Here is a 21272-nt window from a genome sequence, read left to right as displayed (position 1 = left end):
GAGTTAGTAGAGCAGTAATAGCTGTCAGGTTCAAAGCAAAGCTAGTAATTAAATCTTCTGGCCTATCATATTAGAAATGTATTATTTCCCTGTTTTCAGCACACAGTATCTCCTGTATTAGTGTGAATGGATCTATTAAAATACCTTTTATCACTATGCTTTGAGCTTTTCTGTCTTTGTGAAATCATGTAGCTGCTTTCTGTAAAAAGCCTTTAAAGAGCTTCCCACATCTGATCTGATAAAAAGCATCTTATTGTTGTGAACCAGCCAGTTGAATAGCTGTTCAGCTGTGGTAACCTGAATAGCACTTGCTATGAGAAAATGGTGTGGGATATGTAAACTAGAGGGAAGGAGGGGAAGGACTGTGGCAGGTGGATAGCTTCCTCCTCCGTCAGGGAGTCCATGGGAATTCCATCTCCTGGCTTGAGGGCCAGCATGCTTAGACTGGCTCTGCACAGCAAGGAGCTTTACCCAGAGCTCATATGTGCTTCCTTCACTGAGCTGTATGCTTAAGTTTTGCTTAAATATTCCAGGATGTAACTCTGTGCGACCTCCGTGGCACAGGGACCACAGGGTTTCAATTTGCTTGTGGCATGTAAATACTTTGCACAGCAGAATTTCCCTTTGACGAGTGTCGCGTCCCTGGCTGCTGTGGGAACGTTGCTGCTGAGGGATCTGAGGGATCTCATCTTTCACCCTGCGTCTCTTCCCTCTGTGGGTAAGGGTGACAGTGTAGGACTGTATGAAATGCTGTCTCCTGACAAGGATAAGGAGGCTGGTGAGGACATCCCATTTTGCATAATCACACATTGTCACCACCATAAGTAAAGGTGAGAATCCAAAGCTGAAATTCCTTTGTGCGCATATAACCTGCCAAACCTCATCTTCTTTCCTGTGTGTCCTTTAACATTTGTCCTTGGGACCCTGTGGCTGCCAGACTGTGAGCTGTATCATCAGCTCTGACAGGATGGAGTGGAGAGAGATGAGTTCATGGCCATTTGTGCCTCCTAGCTACTCTTGGCTGACACAAAAAACAGATGAACCATGGGCTGTCACAGAAATATAGAGCAGATCCCACAGCCTTTCTTTTCACATCTGCTGCTGGTCCTGTGCTGAGACTGACACAGGTTTCCTAATTCTGCCTGTCAGCTTGTGGCTCTGTACAATAGAGCTTTCTTGTTAGGAAAACCATTACAGCACATCAGCAAAAGCATTCCAGGTGAATGGAGCAGCAGCTGCCTGTAAAATATAAGCAAGTAGATGTCTGTGAAAAATAAACTGAAAATCAAGATGCTTCAGGACTGGACCTGGACAAGACACCATTTAACAGTTTAATTTCTAAGACAGAAGCTTTAAAAAATAAAGGCATCTGATTATGTTGTTTACCAGTCTGTCATTACTAGATTTTAATAATCAGTAAGTAATCACAAATCATTTATTTGTTTTTGATGAGTAAAACCAAAGGTATGTGTGCAGGATGGGGCCGAATTCAGTCAGATTTCTTGGTGAAAAGTTTTCTGGACATGGGGCATGGAGGACTGCATCCTGAAAAACAGCAGCTCAGCAAAAGGTTTAGGGATCAGGCTGGATGCAGAACTTTTAAGGGACCAGTGCACTGTTATAGGGAGAGAAGAGAGGTCTAATTTAATACTTGGTTAATGGGATTTATAAAATAAACATATTTCTCCTTGCAATGCATGAATGGCAGTAATACTTAAATTCTGTATCTGATCCTAGTTTTCACTAGGATCATTAAAAGGTCTTTTAAAAATCTGCAGAAGGTATAGAAAGAGCCACAATAATTATCAGTGGTGAAAAAATTCCTGGAAGTGAATGTGGAAAGGGTGAGGTGTGAGCAGCTTTTGTTTTTTCCCCCTGTGTTTTTATTTGTAGTTATTTGGATCTCTGTCCAGATAATTTTAGGACAGACTTCGTATCATCCAAAGACAAATGTTTGATAACTGTCAAATGGATTGATCTGTCAGGTCCATCTTTGTGAGATATTTCCCTGCTGGGGATGGAGGACAAAACACTGGTAAAAAATGATCAAGAGAAAACAGGCTGAGAAGGTTATTAAAATTATGGGAAAGGAGTTTGAGGGTTTTTTTACATTAATTGAATAATAAATCAATAAAAGGGTTAAAATAGCCCAGCGACACGTGGGTGAGATGACTCATCAGAAAAACTTCTCAAAATTGGATTCACTTGGTTGAAGCCCAAGAAAAGGTGGAACACCTTGAGGGCCAGGATAAGTATTTTAGTTGTTTGAGAGATCAGTAGGAAGACTGCATTTTCTGTATATTATGCTTGTCCTTTCTACAGGATTTAGACATACAGTTTCTTATTGAATATAATAATCATCCTGCAGGCTGGGGGACTGGCAGGATGCTGGCTAATCAAGGAAGAGCCTCTTGGGAAAGTCTTGTATGGGAGGGGGAGATAAGAGGTTTGTCTGTTTCTGTGTAGAGCTTAACCTAGGAGCTGGATAACTCCAAGGAAATGTCAGAGAGAAGGGTTGAAATTTCCAGTTTTGATAAGAAGAGAGGCTTCAAATAGGAGGTAATTCTGTGAGATCCCTCTGTAGAGAGGATAACTAAGTTTTTGTGGCTGGAAGAGGTTGCCCAGGAGCAAACAGGAGAGACAAATGCTGCTGGTAAAATCTGTTTGTTTCCTCAAGATTCCTCCAGCCTTTAAAAGATAGAAGTGGGAGAGAGGGCCCCAGGAAGGCAGTGCTGGTAGAGCAATTAGTGAACTACTGAGTGAAGTGCTGGCAAGGGCAAGGTTTTAAGAGGAAGAAAGAGGTCAGGAGATGCGTAAGTTGGATGAAGCTGATGCAGTGACTGAGAGTACTGGATGGGACAAGTTTTGTGCTAAGAAAGAAGAAGGGCTGGCAGAAGAGCTGAAAAATGTCTGTGGTAGAGATTTTCGGAATGGAGTTCTTAAGCAGCTTAAGCACTAACCATACCCTGACAGTATGAGAAGAGACTGCCTTGACAAGAAAGTATGTTGTACTGACTTCCTGTTACTCTCCTTTTTTAATTTATTTTCTTCCTTCTCTCATTTACAGAGTGATAGGTCTTCAACCAGTGTTTCTAGTTACACCTAAATGAAAAAGTGAATGGCTGTAGCTCTTTAAACCAGTAAATTGCACTTCCCACCATTAGAGAAAGTAGTGAATATCCTGAGGTTTCCAGCCCAAGGCAGGTCATGTGCCCAGGCAGTATTTGTTATCCATGTACAAGTTAATTGTACTTATCAGGGTACTTGGGAATATGTAATAATTTGTGAGGTTCAGGTTAACAATCCAATAGCCCTTCTGACCCTAAGGAAGCAGTTTTCTTGTTTTACAAACTGTTACACCATAATGAAAATCTAGTTGGTTTTTCCTCTTGAAATGTCAAGAGAATTTAGGAAGAGGGCAGTAACATATTTTGTCAGATTTCCTAATTTTCAAGCAAGATTTGTTGTAAAGAAGTAGCAGGGGAAGGTTGAAGTGAGTGGGGAACCTCTTTTTGGTGACACAGCTGCTGGCTGAATAACTGATCAGTAGCCTAGAATCTTACAGTGCATATATATATATATATATATATATATATATATATATATATATATATATATAAGCATTTTTCAAGTATTGGTTGCCTGAGTAACAGTAACTACAGTTTGTTTGTTTTTCCTAAAAGTATGGTACATATTTTTCCCATATCACATCTCCCTCTAAATGGAAATCAGAGTGGAGGATGAGAATGTTTCAGGAATTAAATGCATATTTCTTGAAGCATTCTTTACCATTTGGAACTTCTATAATTACAAATATTTTTAAATAGCATGTTGTCTAAAATTTAGGATGAATAAGTAAGACTGGAATCTTGTGTATTTGGTTATAAACTAGTTCCAAGCTGCATTTTTTTTTAGATTTGGTAGCAAAGGACAGGTTTTATGTTAAAAATTTACATACTCACTTTGGGGATATAAGTTTTCTGAATATTTGTTGGAAAGGAACTGAGCTGATGATTTATCTCTGAGAAACAACACTATTTGATAAATCTGAAAATGGGAAATAGCTTGCAGTGAAAGTAAGACTACTGCCAATTGCTGTGTTCTGAATTTATAGAATGATAAAATTGTTTAGTTGAAGACCTTTAAGGTGATCTAGTCCAACTGTTAACCCAGTACTGCCAAGTCCACTATTAAACCATGTCCCCAAGTACCACATCTACACATCTTTCAAATACTTCCAGGGGTGGTGATTCCACCATTTTTATGGGGAGTCTATTGCAATGCTTGACAGCCTTTTCAGTGAAGATTTTCCTAATATCTAATCTGTACTTCCTCTGGTGCAATTTGAGCCATTTCCTCTTGGCTTATTGTTTGTTACCTGGCTACAAGCTCATTTCAGGTAATTGTAGAGAGCGATGAGGTTCCCCCCTCATAGCCTCCTTTTCTCCAGGCTAAACAATCCCAGCTCCCTCAGCTGCTCCTCATCAGACCTGTGCTCCAGACCCTTCACCAGCTCCACTGCCCTTCTCTGGACTCGTTCCAGCACCTTAATGTCTTTTTTGAAGTGAGAGGCCCAAAACTGGACACAGAATTCAAGGTATGGCTTTACCAGTGCCAAGTATGGGGAAGTGATCACTACTCTGGTCCTACTGGCCACACTGTTGCTGATACAAGCCAGGATGCCCTTGGCCTTCCTGGCTGCCTGTGCACACTGCTGGCTTGTGTTCATCTGGCTGTTGACCAGCACCCCTAGGTCCTTTTCCACCAGGAGCTTTTCATCCACTCTTCCCCAAGCCTGTAGCACTGAATGGGTTGTTGTGACCCAAGGGCAGGACTGGGCACTTGGCTTCTTTGAACCTCATACCATTGGCCTTGGCCCATCAATCCAGCCTTTCCAGATCCCTCTGCAGAGCATTCCTACCCTCAGTGCTTCTGTCCAATGTGGTGTCATCTGGAACTGACTGGGGCACTTGATCCCCTCATCTGGATGATTGATAAAGATATTAAATAGGACTGGCCCCAAGACTGATCCCTGGGGATCACCACTTGTGACCAGCCACCAGCTGGAGCAACTCCATTCACTACTACTCACTGGGCCTGTCTGTTCAGCCAGTTTTTTACCCAGTGAACAGTACACCTGTCCAAGCAATGAGCAGCCAGTTTCTCCATGAGAATGCTGTGGGAAAGGGTATTAAAGGCTTTAGTAAAGTCGCGGTAGGCAACATCCACAGCCTTTCCCTTATCCACTAAGTGGGTCACCTTGTTACAGGAGATCAGGTCGATCAAGCAGAATCTGCCTTTTATGCTGTCTGCGTCTGATCCCCTGGTTGTCCTGTACATGCTACATGAAGGCACTCGGGATGATCTGCTCCATGATCCTCCCTGGCACTGATACCAGGCTGATAGGTGTGTAGTTCTCCACATCCTCATTCTGCCCCTTTTTATAGATAGGTGTTACATTTAACTTGCAGTCACCTGGGACCTCCCCAGTTAGCTAGGACTGCTGGTAAATGATTGATGGTGGCTTGGTAAGCATGTCCACCAGCTCCCTCACTTGAGTGTAGATCCCATCCAGCCTCATAGTCTTGTGTGCATCAAAGTGGTGTAGCAGGTTGCTGACCATTTCACCTTGCATTATGAGGGCTTCATTCTGCTCCCTGCCTTCCAGCTTAGAGGGCTGGGTAACCCTGAGAACAATTGGTCTTATGTTAAAAACTGAGACAAGGAAGACAAGAGTACATCAGCCTTTTCCTCAGCCTTTGCCACTATATTCCCCCACATTCAATAAAAGATGGAGATTTTCTTTAACCCTTCTTGTTGCTGATGTATTTATAGAAACTTTTTAAGGTCTTTTATGACAGTAGCCAGAATTAGTTCTAGTTGGGCTTTGACCCTTCTCATTTTCTCCTTGCATAACCTCACGACATTCTTGTAGTCCTTCTGCAAGTTGCTAAGGTCATAATGTCTCCTTCTTTGACCTCTCTTCTTACTTCAGGAATCAAAAATTTTCCTTTTATAATTGCTATGCCCAAGACAGCCTCCAACTATCATATTGCCCACAAGTCCTGTATTTGTGAAAATTGGGTCCAGTGGGGCACCTGCTGGTTGAGTCACTCGCCAGCTGTTTCAGGAAGTTCTCCCACACAGCCAGGAACGTCCTAGGCTGTTTCCTCTCTGTTTTATTGTGTTTCCAGCGGGTATCTGGTAAGTTGAAATCCCCCAAAAGAACAGGACTAGTGATCATGGTACTTCTAACAACTGCTTATAGTGTATTTTGTCTGCTTCTTCATCCTGGTTGGACAGTCTGTTACAGACTACCACTAGGATACCTGCCTTATTGGCCTTATTACCCCTGATTCTTACTTATAAACACTTCACCTATCATCAAGCTCTATGCAGTCAAAACACTCCCTGACCTCCAGGGCTACCCTACCACCTCTCCTTCCTTGTCTTTCCCTTCCAAAGGTTTTACAGCCATCCATTGAAGCACTTCAGTTCTGTGGGTCATCCCATCATGTCTCTGTGATGGCAATTATCATAGCTTTCCTGCTGCACAGTAGCTTCCAGCTCTTCCTCTTTGTTTCCTTCTCTTCCCTGGCATCTCATCACAGTTTTTAAAATGCTCTGCCTACAGACTGATTTTTTTTAAATTTTTTTTCCTCAGAGTAGTGGGCTTTGTATGTTGTTTTGTATGTATGTTTTCCTAGTACAGTTTCTGCAGAGGCTTTGCTAAATGTGAGAAAAGCTGTTGTAGTTCACTGCTGGTTTTATATGTAAGAAGTCCCTGAACCTAGCCCTGGATACAATTGGTGATGTTTTCCTAAAGTTCTGCGTCATGGGGGCTGCAGCTATATAGGGTGATAGTAAAATGTGAATTTTTAGGCTTGGAAATTCAATGATAAAGACAAAAATAATAATAGTAAAATTCTCTTGTGTAATGGGATTAATCTGTCCAAGATGCTAAGTGCAAGCTGATCCAGTAAGTGCAGAGAGTAGAATGGGTTAGGAGGTGAATTAAGTCTGTCTTGCTGAGACTGCTTGTGCTACCACACAATTTTAAAAGCTCATTGGCAAAATGGAGCTGATAGTTCTGGGTTCATGCAATCAGTCTAAATAAAGTCTGACCCTTATTTTTTTTTTTTCTTTCAGGCTTGTCTAACACTACCTTGAGCCAAATTCCTAGACTGGTTGGTGCTTTCTTATGGAATCCCTGTGACTGACAAAGGAGAGATTGTTGTGGTAGGCATTTGCCTTGACTGTCTTGACAACACTTGGCCAGGGCACAGGCAGATGCAGTTTCCAGTGCAGCCACTCTTTCATAGGACTCTTACACCAACAGAAGCTGAGAGAGGGGAGAAAAAGAGCCTGAGAGATGGGTGTTATAGTCTTTGGAACAGCTGTTTGGTTCTCCATAAAAGTAGAAGCCACATAGCCTGAGGTGCTATAGAGGAGGGAATTTGTCGAAATTTGATTTTAATTATGGATCTCCAGAATGAAAAGGGTTCATTTACCAAAGAAATGTAGGAAAACAACAAACTACATTTTAGTTATCTTCCTAGCAAAATCCAAGTCACAGAGAGACTTGTTTTGCTGTAGTTTGACAACTGTCTGAAAAGTGCAATTTTATGGTATTACCTAAAATGGGTTCACTAGGCTTTTATTTTTAAATCTCAGCATATATATAGACATATATATATATATATATATATATATATAAAACGTCTCTTTATATCTCTGTAACGGAGCCTGTTTTGCTTTCATATATGGTTCTTGATTTAATAGTTCAATTTCCCATGTACTCCATACTCCAAATAAGGAAGTGGGATAATAAGAGTGATTTTCTTTTTGTGGTGGCTACAGTTCTATCCATACTGCATAGCAAATTATTGATATATTTGATCAATGTGTTTCCAGTCAGTAAAAAAAGAGTATGTATTTATCTTCTTGTCTTTTAGAAGGCAGTAAAAACTCTATTTAAATAATTTTAAGCCGTTCTGTTTCTCTGTGGTTTGGAAAAGATCATCCTGCAAATATCACTAGATCTGCAAGTACTGCATTATGCTTGCTGTAATCATAGAATTATAGAACCAACTGGGTTGGAAAAGACCTCTGAGATCATCAAGTCCAACTCTTGATCCAACACTGCTGTGGTTACTAACATGGCTATATGCAGAAATAATGTTATTTTTAGATTCCTCATTTCCTCGTGAATTGCTGTTGGTAGCTTTGTTTTCCCCAGCAATGCCACCTTTGTGTGCATGCCTCTTCTGGAAGTAGTACTGAAAAGTCATACTTTCAGGCTCGCAGATTGTAATTTTTTTTCCTCCTTTTCTTTGGAACTCATATTCTTGGCTTAATTATTGAAATGTAATGGTGTTTTTGCTTGACTCTTTCTGATCACAGGAAAAACCTCTTGTGAAAACATAATCATGGCCTCATTGGCTTGTATTTGAGGTTTTTAATGTAACAAGCTGTGTGCTCAGCTTGAGTAACATATCTTAATGTAAAGAAGTACTTCTCTAATTGTATAGCTAGTTGAAATATTTTTCATTTGGATTTTTTTGTTCCCTTTTTTACTACCAAGTGGAAAAATCTGTATTGCCACATCTTTTTTACTAGCAGAAAAACAAAACGGGAGGGGATGAAGAAAAGAGACGTAAATTTCATTTAAAACCAAAATATCTGATACTATTTTCCATATCCCTTGCTTAAAAAGCAAATTGAGGTTCAAAAAAATTGTAGAATTTCGTTGTTTTCTTCTTTAATTTAACTAATTGAGTTAAAATATAAATACAGAGAAGTGAATTTTTTTTAAGTCCCTCACAGTTTGGTCTATAGCTAGTTAATTGCTTTTATAAACTTTCAGCTTACAAGTAGTCAGTACTTTGCTCACTTTTGAAAAGCTATAATAGAAGCATGTAATTCATCTCTGATACTTAGAAACGTAAAGAAAATCTCTATAACAGATGGAAAATGGCAAGTTTATACACATCTGTCCTTTGGTCAATGATTTCTTTTTATCTTAAATAATTCCTCTCTCATTGCGTGATTTGCATTACCCTACATCATGTGTATTCAAGGAGTGACTATATCTTTTCTTGATCTCCATGTGTGAAGCAAATAAACCAAGGTCTCCCAGCCTCTTTCCCTGGGTTCAGCTCTTCACTCCTCTCCTATGGAGTACCATGCCTTTGGGCGTAGGGGTCTGCCTCTGTACCATTCTCCACCACGTTCTTATCAGCAGTGCAGCTGGTTCTCACTGGTTGTGTAATTTTCTGTTGGGGTGTTTCTGAAGATCCTCAAACCTCCCTAGGCACCATATCCCACTTTCTGAAACACAAGGGGAAAAATATGTGTGAAGTATTCTCTGGACCTGTGTCCAGTCTCTTGGAAAGATATGCATGGCTGGTCTGTCTTTTTTCCTGAACGAAACAGAAACCTCAGTTGTGTGGATGTTTGCTCTTGTTTCACATTTGCCAGAACTTCTGTGATATTTTATGGACTTGGATGATCAGTGTGAGAGCAGCTCTGACATGTTGTGCACATACATAGCTGAAATGTGCCTTGAGCTTTTCAGTCTTTCTGCTGCCTGCCAGCCCTGTTTCACTGAAATGGCTCTGAAGGATTACTGGAATGGAGCATGTCCTGGCAGAGGTCTGTATTGGAAAATATTTGTGGCATATGGATGATCATGAGGTATTTGTGTAACGAACAAGAACATACCATACATAGCTGAGACGATTAATACAAAGCAGAGGAGTGTTGCCCTCTGATTTTCCTTGTCTGGCAGGCAAGAGCCTGCCACTCCTATCAGTGTGATAGTGGGCATAGTGCCACAACTAATTGAACCTTCCTAAGCATCTAGAGAAAAGCTCGTGCTCTTGTCATCTTTAGAGATGCTTTCATAGATGTAGCTTGCTCCTGCTCATTAGTAGGGAGAGAAGCGAGCAGATGGGCAAAGTCAGTGCTTGCCAGTAAAATGTGAAATTCTTCTCTAATGATTGAGTGTTGGCTTGAAATAGTGGGATTTTCTAATAGAGTTGTTAATTTTATCTCATTGTTTATAACCTTAAAACAGTTATAATGTTTTATTTCACTGTGGAAGGAAGCAATCAAAATATTTTGGCTTTGCCTTAGATAAAGATATTTTCTAAGTAACTGTCTGTAACCCTAGTGGTGGCTGAGACCTCTATAACTGAGTCAGTGTACCATAATTTAGTGACAAGTGTGCAGTGTGGGTGATCAAGCTCCAGTGATACACTAATAATTATGGTGTAATGAAATTATGTCTCATAGCAGTAGCCAAAGGCACAGCTTGGCTCAGTCCAACTTAGAAAATGGATAGCTAATGAAATTTAATAAAAATGTAAATACAGTCTGCCTACAAAAGTCAAGTATTGCTTTTTTAGCCTGTGACTAGAGGACAGAACTACATTGTGGAGGTGACAAACTCATTCTGTAGTGTTGGCCACAAAGTAAAATTTGGTTTTAGTTACAGGATGTAAAACTAAACTTACTTATTAGCTTCAGTCATAAAAAATCTCCCCCAATAGCCAAGAAGAGTTTGAAGGTTGGAAATACTTTTTTTCAGTAAGGAAAATTTTAAGAAGTAAATTAGCTCATTCTCAAGCCATCTGCATTCCTTTATCTACCTGGTTGTTTGTATATTTGGATCTGACTTGTGCAGAGCAACATGGAAGTGGTTCTGACCAGGTAAGGCTGGCTTGGTCTTCATGCTTTCTAATTCTTAGTTTTGAATGTCTCATTATTGCTGCAGAAGAACTTGGCATCCTATTGAAATAAATAGCTGTTGGTTACATTTCTGAGGCTTTGTTTCAAATACTGGAGGTTTTTTCCTTCATTTTTTTAGTTTTGGTGTTGCTGGATTGTTGGTTTTTTTTAAACACAGTATTAGCTTCTAATAAGTTCAGATTGAAAAGATGTTTTGGGGTTCTATCATATCAAAACCTGAAGGGGAGTTATTTCTCTCTTTCAGTCTGTAGAACAAAATCTGGCTGCAAACGTTCACTTTTTTACAGACTTCACGTATATGTGAAATTGGCTTTTTGTATAGGTTGTTCCAAGTTCTGTATAACTGGTCACCTTTCTGTGATGATTGCAAGAGTCAGTGGAATTGGGGATAGTTCTTTTCCTCTAGTTCAGCAAAGCGAGAAGGGAGTAGGGGACACTGAGTACTGCAGGTGCACAGAGCAATAGGGAAAAGCAGTAGGGTTCCAGTACTTAAATGTGTTGGAATGTACTGGCAATGTATGGAAGTAGGGAAAGAGGCACAAGTCAAGGCAGTTGTCTGCTGTTGTGTATTATGACCTTCATAAAGTTAGGCAACCATTGCCTACTAGTCCTTTAAGCAATCATCTGTCTTGTGCAAAAGGGTCTTGTTGCTGCATAACAAAGTTCCTGAGCTTTCACAAGCTGTCTTCCACTTTTTCTACTTCTTTTGAATGCAGTGTACACAAATTCATCATAGCAGTAACTGAGAAATTTTTCTGACTCTGGATTCAGACATTGATCAGAGAAAATTAGAAGCCCCACTGCAGTTTTTTGTTCTCCTGTTGGTGTACTGATCCCAGCAGGAATTGATAGCTCTCTCCATGTTTGCTGTCATCTCAGCAATCTTCCTCCTATCCCCAGTAGTTAGAAATTAGGTTCTTCCTTTTTTTCTTCTGGCTTGCTTTTTGCGTGTCTCAATCCAGTTTCACTTTCCTATAAAATTTGCAGGTTGGCTTGAAACAACACTTCAGAATAAGAACTGCTAGTAGGAATGAAGCTGCTGAAGAGCTCTGCATCTCAGAAAGGAACTGTCCATTTTATCCCTTTCCTTTTCTATTGTGGTAAAAGGCTGATTTACAGCTTGTTGTATTAATCAGCTCTCCTTTTAATGTCTTTGTCAGATCTTGGGGTGCTGGTTCCCATTTCTGTAAAGCCTTGAGCCCAGGCCTGGGGAGAAAACAGGTTGGTGACTGGTCTGTCACAGGCATAAGCTGAGCTGCATAAGCAAAGTAGTTTTCTCAGGGACTATGGAAAGAACTTCTGCAGGAACTCAGAGCCCTCTCAAACCTCGCTGCTTGCTGTTCCAAGCACAACAGCCACTTTTCAACCACACTTTCTTTAACCAAAAACAAAACCAATTTGCACAGAAGAAAACATTTCATTTTGAGTATTAGTAGAAAAGGCAGGAGAGAGTACAAACAATCTGTAAACTGGATGATTATACTGCTTTATGCAGTACATGCCACTCTGCCTGCTTTTTCCATCCAAGTCTCTGACCACTGCTAGCATTGCAGAAATAACCTGGTTATTTCAGGTCACTAGCAGGTATTGGTGCATGCTCCTCAGACAGGCTCAGGTGATTGAAATCTATGCTAGAAGTTAAGCTCAGTTTGTCACTCAGTATTGAAGTGTTGTACCGAAGTGCAAGAGCCTGTATTGCTGTCCAGCACCCAGGGGAAGAGGTCTCTGCCCAGCAACCTGAATTCTTCCTCTAGAGCCATTTTTGTGTCCATAATTGGGTCCTTCTGTGTTGCTTTCATTATTTTTATACTTTCTTATCTTTATTAGCCATTTTTACAAATGGATGATTACTTTTATTAATTTCTAACAATCACGGAAGCCCCACGTAGGAATCTTGTGCTTTGTTTTTAAATCTAGTATTTAGGCGTTTCCTGGTCTGCATGTCCTCCTCATTTTCACAATCTCCTGTAGGCCTTCATTAGTAGGGTTTGGGTTTTTTTGTTTTCTGAAAGTATGGAAAGACTATGAATGTGCAGGTAGTTACTGACCTAGTGGTGTTGTCAGTTATATTCCCAAACTCCCCATAAACTCAACTGTGTGACATCAGAGGCTTAAAGTTTGTGGCAAATTGTGACTTACAGCTGGTGCAGTATGTCTGATGCTAAAACCTCCATATTCTCTATCTAGAACAGAGTTTGATGTGGATGAAAGAAACTCTGAATTTCCCATATTCTGTTGCATTGTGGAGTCTTCCTACACTGCTCTGCTCTAGCCTTTCCCACCTAAGCGAGTTCTGAAGCCCACCAAGCACCTTCGTTCAAGCTGTGATGTTCTTGCTCCCATCTTTGCTGACCACTGTAAAGGAGATGAACTGCTTTGTGTCTCCAGTTTTTGAACAAATGGCTTGTTCCAACTCTTTTGGAGGAGCAGCAGCCAGCTACTGTGCTCTTCCCTCTTGTTTGTTTTTAACGTAGCACTACTTTGCTCTTGAATCTTATTTAATTGGTTTCCTCCTGGAAAGAAACTAAAGAGCTGCTTTTGCCAATTAACTGGGACAAAATACTCTATTGGTAGGCAATGTAGGTTAACCAAGGATTTCAGAAAAGAAATGTGGGATAGCTTTGATGGTTAAGCACTTCTTTGGTGATGGGTTCTTGTCATTAAATATGGAATAGGAATTCAAAGATGTTCCAGGTTCAGTTCCTTCCTTCTGGATTTCTTTTTTTTCCTGTGTAATTTTATTATTGACAAACTACTTAATCCTAAAAGCACGTACAGCTCTTAACTCCTAGTCAAGCATTTATTGTCCTTGGACCAAAAAAAACCCCAAACCCAACAAAACCTTCAGACCTGTGACACAGCTTACTCCTGTAGTAGGCTGTATTTAGGAAAATTAATAGCCATATTTGAAATTAAATTTCTAATTTTGGCCTCCCAGATTGCTAGGTACAATAAAATAAACCAAGAAGGGGCAATCAGATTGAGTTTGTTACTAGGAATATCTAAAAACAAACCACAAAAGCTAATTTTAAACAGTGGGTTGTAATCTGTGCTGTTTGGTTTAGAACCCCTGCAGCAATTCCTTTCCAAATATCTATTTTAAACTGGTGGGTTAGACCTCTGTGGCTGCTTTTTAACAGTGTCCTTAACATAAAACACTGTGGTGACCATTAAAGTAAATAGGAAAAAGTAACAATTACAGAACTTACCCCACAAAAAAAAAATAAATTTTGTACAGTGGATTCCCTTTAAATAGAGGGGTATGTTTCAAGAGGTGGGTGGTGTGTGTGTATTGTGTTACTTTGCTGGGACCATAATGAACGACCTCATCTGTGATCTTCCCAGAAGCTGGAAAAGAGGGCAGGCTTCTGTGGTTTATATCTTGTTTGGTTTGGGAAAGCGTGAGTTGAACTTGGAGAGTTTCCTTCTATCTAAAATGTTCAACACTTGACCTCTGGAAAGCATAGAATATCTCTGCCTACCATTTTTAATTCAGCCTTTTGAATCGTAACTTTTTCAAGTAAAAAGGCTTTTTTTTCTTTATTTAACATTGTTTGAATGTTAAGTGATTGACCTTGATAGCTTCTGCTTTTTTAGGCTGTGTACAAAAGGGTGGAAGCTACAGGAGTCAGAACTGCTCAAAGAGTGTTTCAGGAGTCTGGATAAAATGATTGCCCCCTACATTCAGCTGCTCAGCTGTTTTCTGAGGCAGAGAATTTAGTACCAAGGCTATGATCATTAGTTGAATTTTCTTTATAACTTGTTTGTATTGATGTTAACTTCTGTAACCTCTGGTCCACTGCAGTGTACACTGTGCAAACATAAAAATTAAAATCTTTTTCCCACAGAGGAATTTGCAGTTGATTTGTATTAATAAACTGGTTGGGACTGTGCAGAGCACCCATATGAGTATCTGTCAAGATACCTGAAAACCTCCTGAAAAGGTTTTTTCAGACATAACTCATGCCCAAGGTGAAAGGCTTGACGTAGATGTTTTGCAGAGGGAGAAGCATGTCTTCAAAGGACTTATTCTACTGGATCTTGTTTTTGTAGGACAAACTTTAGTCACCTTTTTAGGTAATGGACTGGTCACTTGGACCTCTGGAAGGAGCTTATTTTATGAAGAGGCTTTTTTGTGTCAGTGCTTTATATGTAAGTATCCCTGCTTTATTTGTTTCCTTCTTTAGGAAATAAAACAACTAAATTATGATTCCATTAACTTCCTTTAAAAACCACAGAGACTCACTGAAAAAAGCTCTTTATTTGACTGTTTTGTTTTTATTCCTTTTCTTTATAAACCCCTAGACTGATGACCACAAGCTTAAACTGCCCCAAAAATGTTTTTTTGCCTTGCCAGAATAAGTCTATGCAAATTTCTCTTGCTTTATGCATCAAGCCAGGTCTCTCTGCTGGGAAACTGAAGAGTAAGTATGTGTTTTCTGTCCCTGTGCCCAGTGTGCTCTCTGCTAGTAAGCAGGTCAGCACTGTGACCCACAAGATGCATAGCGAGGGCTGTGTTTCAGCATCCTTCCTTCCCCCATTTACAAGGAGGTAGGATTTACAGATAGAGCAGTGTGCAGGCAGTTTGAACAGAGATAGAAACCAACACTGCTCTGACAGCATGGGGTATATCCAAAACTCCAGGACTGACTACCTGTTGCCATGTCTTTGTTAATTTGGGAAGGGAGTTAATATGGTCTGGGAGTGCTAAGAGACAATGCAAAATGTTAGCAGGCAATTCCTATCTTGAGTAGGCTGTCGCTTTTTACTGCATACTGAATCTACAGCAAAGCTAAATACTCTGATCACACTGGATATTTATGCATTGCTTCATTGGTACCTGAGGTGTTCCCTCTTTAGCAGGATGAACTATATGAGTATGTAGAAGGTGTAATGGACTGACTAAGTACCTTCAGTTTTCTCTTTATAACAATACAATGACATGTAAGGCAACATGCTTTTTTATTTATTTTTCTTGCAATTCAAATCTATTTTGCTGATGTGTTAGAAAAACTTTATTTAAATGACTTTTTGATAGCTTATTCTATACTGAGTTGGTATATTCCTGCAGCAATTTTTGACATCTCTTGTGTTTGGGTAACTCAAAAACCAAGTCTCTTCCATAATAATAAAAGGTTAAAAGTCCAGAAGGTCTTAATCATAGAATCACAGAATGGTCAGTGTTGGAAGGGACAACAGGGTGTCATGTGGTCCAAGCTCCCTGCTCAAGCAGGGTTATCTAGAGCACATTGCAGAGGATTGTGTCGTGGCATTCTTGAATATTGCCAGTGAGGGAGATTCTACAACCTCTCTGGGCAACCTGTTCCTTTGTGTGGTCACTGCACAGTAAAGAAGTTCCACCTCATTCAGGTGGAACTTCCTGTGCATTGATTTCTGCCTGTTACCTCTTATCCTTATTAAATGGATTAATTGGCAGGGAAAGCCCTTTTCCACTGTATAATTACCAGTAGTTTGTTCTTAAGGTTTTGTTATAAATGAGGAAAGAAAAACTATAGTTCACACATCCAAAAGCATCTTAATTTAGTACAATTAATCGGTGAGTTAAAGGAGAAAACTAAATGGAAACTAGAAGTAATAGGCCAAGGACCAATACCTATTGATTTTTTGAGCTGTGTTCAAGCATACAGAGTGGTACAGGGAAAATCCCAATAGTATTTCTCTGTGTGTGTTCCCAAAATCAAAGGCCTGTAACTTCTTGTTACCTAGACAAGGGGAGCCCTGAAGGGAGTGTTTCCACAGTGGTGATCCTGTGCTCTTTCATTTCTTCCCCGTGATGCTTTCAGCTGTCTCTACATGCCCTTAGTGCTTCAGCCTTTGGTTTTGGTATCTATGCCTGTGTGGTTGCAGAGGCATTAGGCACAGTCTCTGCCACGTGCAGATGGGGTGCTAGAATGCTGCTGCTTTCTGCAGTAAACAAGTGTTATATATGTGTTGTATTGCTAATGTTGTGAAATGTGGGGAGGGAGGGAAAAACAACAATGAAACAGGAAGCATTACTATGCAACAGTAATGTTACTGTGAAGAATTAGAGCTGGGGCTTGATGTAACGTAATACATTACACCTCTGAAACTACTGTAAGTGCTGATTCTCTGCAGAGGGAGAAGTAAAGGAAAACATGTACTTAGACAGCTAATGCACTGCTCATCCATCCATCCCCTGCTCAGCCTATGTGTTGTGGTAGGCACCAGCTGATGTGTCTGACTGAGGCATGACTAAGCTGTGTGAGCTGCTCAGCTATGCAGTCAGTTTGAGGCAGAAGAGGTTATCAGTAGTTTTTTATGATTCAGGTGATATTCTAATCACAGACTGTCATTTTTTTGGTGCATGCAGTCTTAGTGGTTCACACTGACGTTCTTACTTTCTCTTGATTGTGTTTGTTGAAGGTCTTGCAAGACAAGTGCTAAATGACTTGACTAGACCATCACATTCTAAGTGAAAGAAACCAGACCAAATTAAGCATCTGCCCCAAATTAGTGTTGTTCTATAATAAGAATCTGTCTTTTAAGTTTCCTAACCCATGTGAATGACCTGTCCTTGCACAGGCATGTGCTGGCTGTCACACCAGCACATAGAAGAAATGTAGTTGAAACATGTAATCTGGGATGTGTGAGAAGAATCTTGGAAACAAACACCACTTCATTCACCAAGCTAGCATGGCTGAGGTATTAACATAGACCAAAATATAACTAAATTTTGTAACATTATGCTTAAAGGCAAACTGCTTCTCTCTCCCAGAGAGAAGGGGAAAACTTGTTTAAAGCCAGTTGACTAGTAGGACACCCTGAACTCTTTTTGTTTGGCTGACCTGGGCTGTACTCCCTTGGATACTGTGCAGTAGAGGTGAGAGTGAAGAACGGAATTGTCATACAGATGATATGATGGGAAGAGGGCAGGCTACTTCAAGCAGGAGGAAATTAGAGCAACAGTATTTTGTATAGGAAAGGAGATAGAAAGACAAAACAAAACTTCTAGGAGAATGCAGGGGGATAATCGATGGGATTTGAACAGTGCAGAAAGAGATATTTGTATCCAGAGTTATCAAGTTTGTCGGGCCAGAGGTTTGTTGTAAAATGTCCTAGTTGATAGGTGTAATTTTTATCATGTAAAGCATCAGATTATATGAATAGTTGATTAGTTTTTGAGAGATGCGGGATTTCTCAAATATTTTCTTCTTTTATTATCAGGAGACAATTCTGACAGAAAGATGTGGTAGGGCTTTGTTTTTGTTGGGTTTGGGTTGGTTTTTTTGTTTGTTTGTTTTGTGGTTTTGTTTTTTTTTTCTTTTTGGGTGTTTTTCCTTTGGCTAAGGTGCCAGATATTAGACATACAGTCTTCCCCTGAAGGCATTTGAAATCGCTTTTCTTCCTCTCACTGAATAAGTAGCATGGGCAATTATCTTAAAATCTGCTTCTTCAGGCACCAACCATCTTGGGTAATCTAAATCCCATCTTAAGTTTTTCCTTATGCTCAGTCTGGTGCATCACACTAGCATGGCAAATGACTGTGTATACCATTACATCTAATTCACAGGGGAAAATGGCATAATAGAGGCTGTTGCTTCTGCAGACAAGCTGTCCAACTTCTAGCTAGAGCTGCTGGTTTTAGGCATGGTTTTGAAAAAAGTAAAAGTAACTTTCCATATGACCGTAATGACTGCACAAAACACCTCTATGAAGTTTTACTGTTTCTGTGAAGAGTCTTTCTCTTTTCTTGCATCTCAGCAATATATTCTTTCTTGCCGTATTGATATGTGCTTTTTTGGTTCTACTTCCTCTTAATATTGTTTGTGGAAGATAACCCTTCAGATCAAGGGAAACCTTCACTCTAATCTCTGCAGAGTAGATCTGGGACATGAGACTGGGAACTTGTCCACATTGGGAGCTGTGAAAGATGTTGTCTCTTACAAATATCTCCTTGGAATAATTTGGTTGTTACTGAGTCACAGGAACAAGGAGCTATGTGTAAGTTAACCAGAATGTACCCCACTCTGAATGCTGTTTTCAGCTACCAACATATCTGCTTTGGATTTCCAGTGTAGCATATGAAGGGATGGTACTTGCATATGTGTTGTCTTACAACTAACATGGGAGCTGTTGTTCAAACCCGACCTCCACTGTTGGTATGCAAGTGACAGACCCCGAGTGGGTTTACAGTGAGTTTTTCAGTCCCGTATACTCTGTTCCTGATCTGAGACTTGTAAAGCACAGTGGAAGTACAGCATGTCCTAAGCATACATTTTGTCGTAGTTGCAAGTAAAGGGACAGTTTTGATTTCTTTTTGACTGGTAGGCCAAGTGTCTCAGTCAGAACTGGGGCTCCACTCCCCTTGCTCATATTTGCAGTTTCTCAGTAACTTTGCATAGCTTTAAATGTGGTTTCTAGATCTAAGCTTCCATGACTTTTCTCTTTCCCCCAGATGAAGAAAACTCTCACAGAGCTCAAGCTTGGTGTTAGTTGGGCTTTGTGTAAACATACTTTTCTGAGTCAACTATGAAGAATGAAAAAGCTTGTGGTATGTTAAAGTTTGAAACTGCTCCTTACTGATTTACTGCTGTTGTGGGGACAGCCCAGAGTGTACTAATTCATCAGTTCTTGTAAGCAGAGAGGAGGGAAAGAATAGGAGGAAACAAGGAAAGGGGTGGAGGGGAAAAGAGTTAGGGAAGAGAAAAAAAACATGGGGAAATGTAAGGGGTGGGAGGAAAGACATAGCAAAGCCGTTGTTTTTGACTGGGTGCCTTAGGAATTTCTGGAAAACATTAAATAAAATGTTACCCTAGAGAGCAGTGGAATTGTCTGTGCTCTTCTTATTACTGTGGCCTTCACACGCTATAACATTATCCAATCTCAAGTGACTTCTGACATTTAGTGTTCGGGGGTTTTTGCAGTTGGGTCGCATGCTTTGGTTACAATTGGCTTTACAATCAGTCTCTTTTAGGTTGGTTTCATCTTGCCTCGCTTTCAGACCTCTTCTGTGTGCAGTTCATCTTCCTGTCTCTAAAATACTCAGAGCTTAAACATGTTGACTGTTAATGATTTAACCTATGGCCTTCCACACTTTTGTATGGGTTTAGTGGTTGCCATAATAATACATAGATGGTGCCTTGGTATTGGCCCCAGTATTCAAAGGCAGTGGTTCACTGCAATAAAGTAAAAAAAAAAATTATGGGAATTTTTAATGAGAATTTTAGTAGGTTCATGACTCATAAAAGCAAGTGAGATGGGCAGGCTCATTCTTTCCAGACCAAAATGTATTGCACTCGTGGCAGTTTCAGATCCAGTTGATACGCCAGTGCTACAGCATCCAGGCTTTTCCTCCTGTGTGATAGGGATGGAGTTTTCCCATTCATCATGGATGAAGATACTTTTAAACTGCATATCCTCTTGACCTACCTGTTTCAAATTATCATAAGACCTTGTGTCTCTGGCTGCTGAGAGTGCTCTGAGATGTGCTAGGGCCTGGGACTCCAGTGCTGGGAAATGGAATGGTGCAAAGATTTCCCAGCTTTTCCCTGAGGTGCTCTGATACTTTTGTAATCTCTTGGATAGCAAACATTGATTAGACACATGAATTCTGGGCACTGTTCCTTAGTATTTCCACACCTGTTATTTTATTTATGCCATACTTTGGGGATATTGAATATTTGGGGCATAGTGCAGTGGAATTCCACTTCAATTGTTATTTTACTCTGTACAACAAAATACACTAATTCCAAGAACAACCAGGAAGATGATCTTTTTTTTTCTATTTTCTCCTCATTTCTCTCCTGTCTTTCCTGTTCTCTATTGTCTGTCTTCTTACTCCTTTTTATCTTTTTATTAAATGTCTTTTTCTCCACACCTTTTGAATCTTCTAGTTCTTTCCCTTCTGCCTGACCATTTGCCTTTCCCATCTACAGTTTTTCAGATGGAGTGAAGTGATTTTTTGTTTTCTCTTTGAAATGTTTTCAGCCCTGCCTACAGGGTCTGAATAACAGCCTCACCCAGTTTATTTCAGGTTGCTGCTGTTTGGCAGTGCTTCAAGAAGCCACAGTGGCACCAGAGCTGGTGACAAACACAGGAAAATGCAAGGTCAGGAAAGTCTTTGGCTCTGTCACATTATTCAGCAGCTGTATTTTTTGGAATATGTGCAGGGATCTAGCTCTCTGAGGCACTTCTGCATGGATAGATGATGAGTTTATGGCATTTCTTTTGGAGTTTTAAAAATCTGTTGTTTTCTGCCTTTGTCTCCATAGTATCTTTTTCTCTCTACCCACCCATGAATTTGATAGGCAGTCTTGTCATATACATCCATAGATCTAGAAACTGACCACTAATTTCTAATATTTGAAACCTTTCATGGTCAGTAATCAAGACATGTTGTCTAAGGTTTGGGTTTTTTTGCTTTATATGATGCTCTAATTTCTCTGGAAAAGAAACGAGAAGTTTTTAGCCAGGTATTTAGCAAAGAAATTGTTGTTGTTTTTGTTTTTTTTTTTTTTTTTAACTTTCTCTAACAATGA

General features: G+C 40.0%; 1 protein-coding gene across 4 annotated transcripts in view; it reads left to right on the top strand.

The window, feature by feature from the left end:
- RNF144A (ring finger protein 144A) overlaps positions 1–21272 on the top strand; it is a 67131-nt gene that overhangs the window by 11147 nt on the left and 34712 nt on the right. Inside the window, exons 2-3 of one of the 4 annotated variants that reach the window (XM_027690217.1) lie at positions 7150–7239; positions 11740–11852. The exons of 2 other annotated variants lie outside the window; for them this stretch is intronic. In XM_027690217.1, the coding sequence (XP_027546018.1) occupies positions 11783–11852 (70 nt within the window). In that variant the 5' untranslated portion in view covers positions 7150–7239; positions 11740–11782. The remainder of the gene's footprint in view (positions 1–7149; positions 7240–11739; positions 11853–21272) is intronic. One more of the 4 variants, XM_027690218.1, reaches the window with a different exon arrangement.

Source organism: Neopelma chrysocephalum, unplaced genomic scaffold (assembly GCF_003984885.1).
Source record: "Neopelma chrysocephalum unplaced genomic scaffold, ASM398488v2 Primary Assembly neopelma1_80b, whole genome shotgun sequence".
NCBI classification, from domain to species: Eukaryota; Metazoa; Chordata; class Aves; order Passeriformes; family Pipridae; genus Neopelma; species Neopelma chrysocephalum.
The sequence above is the reverse complement of the archived record's forward strand: the minus strand, read 5'-3'. Positions and strand labels throughout refer to the sequence as shown.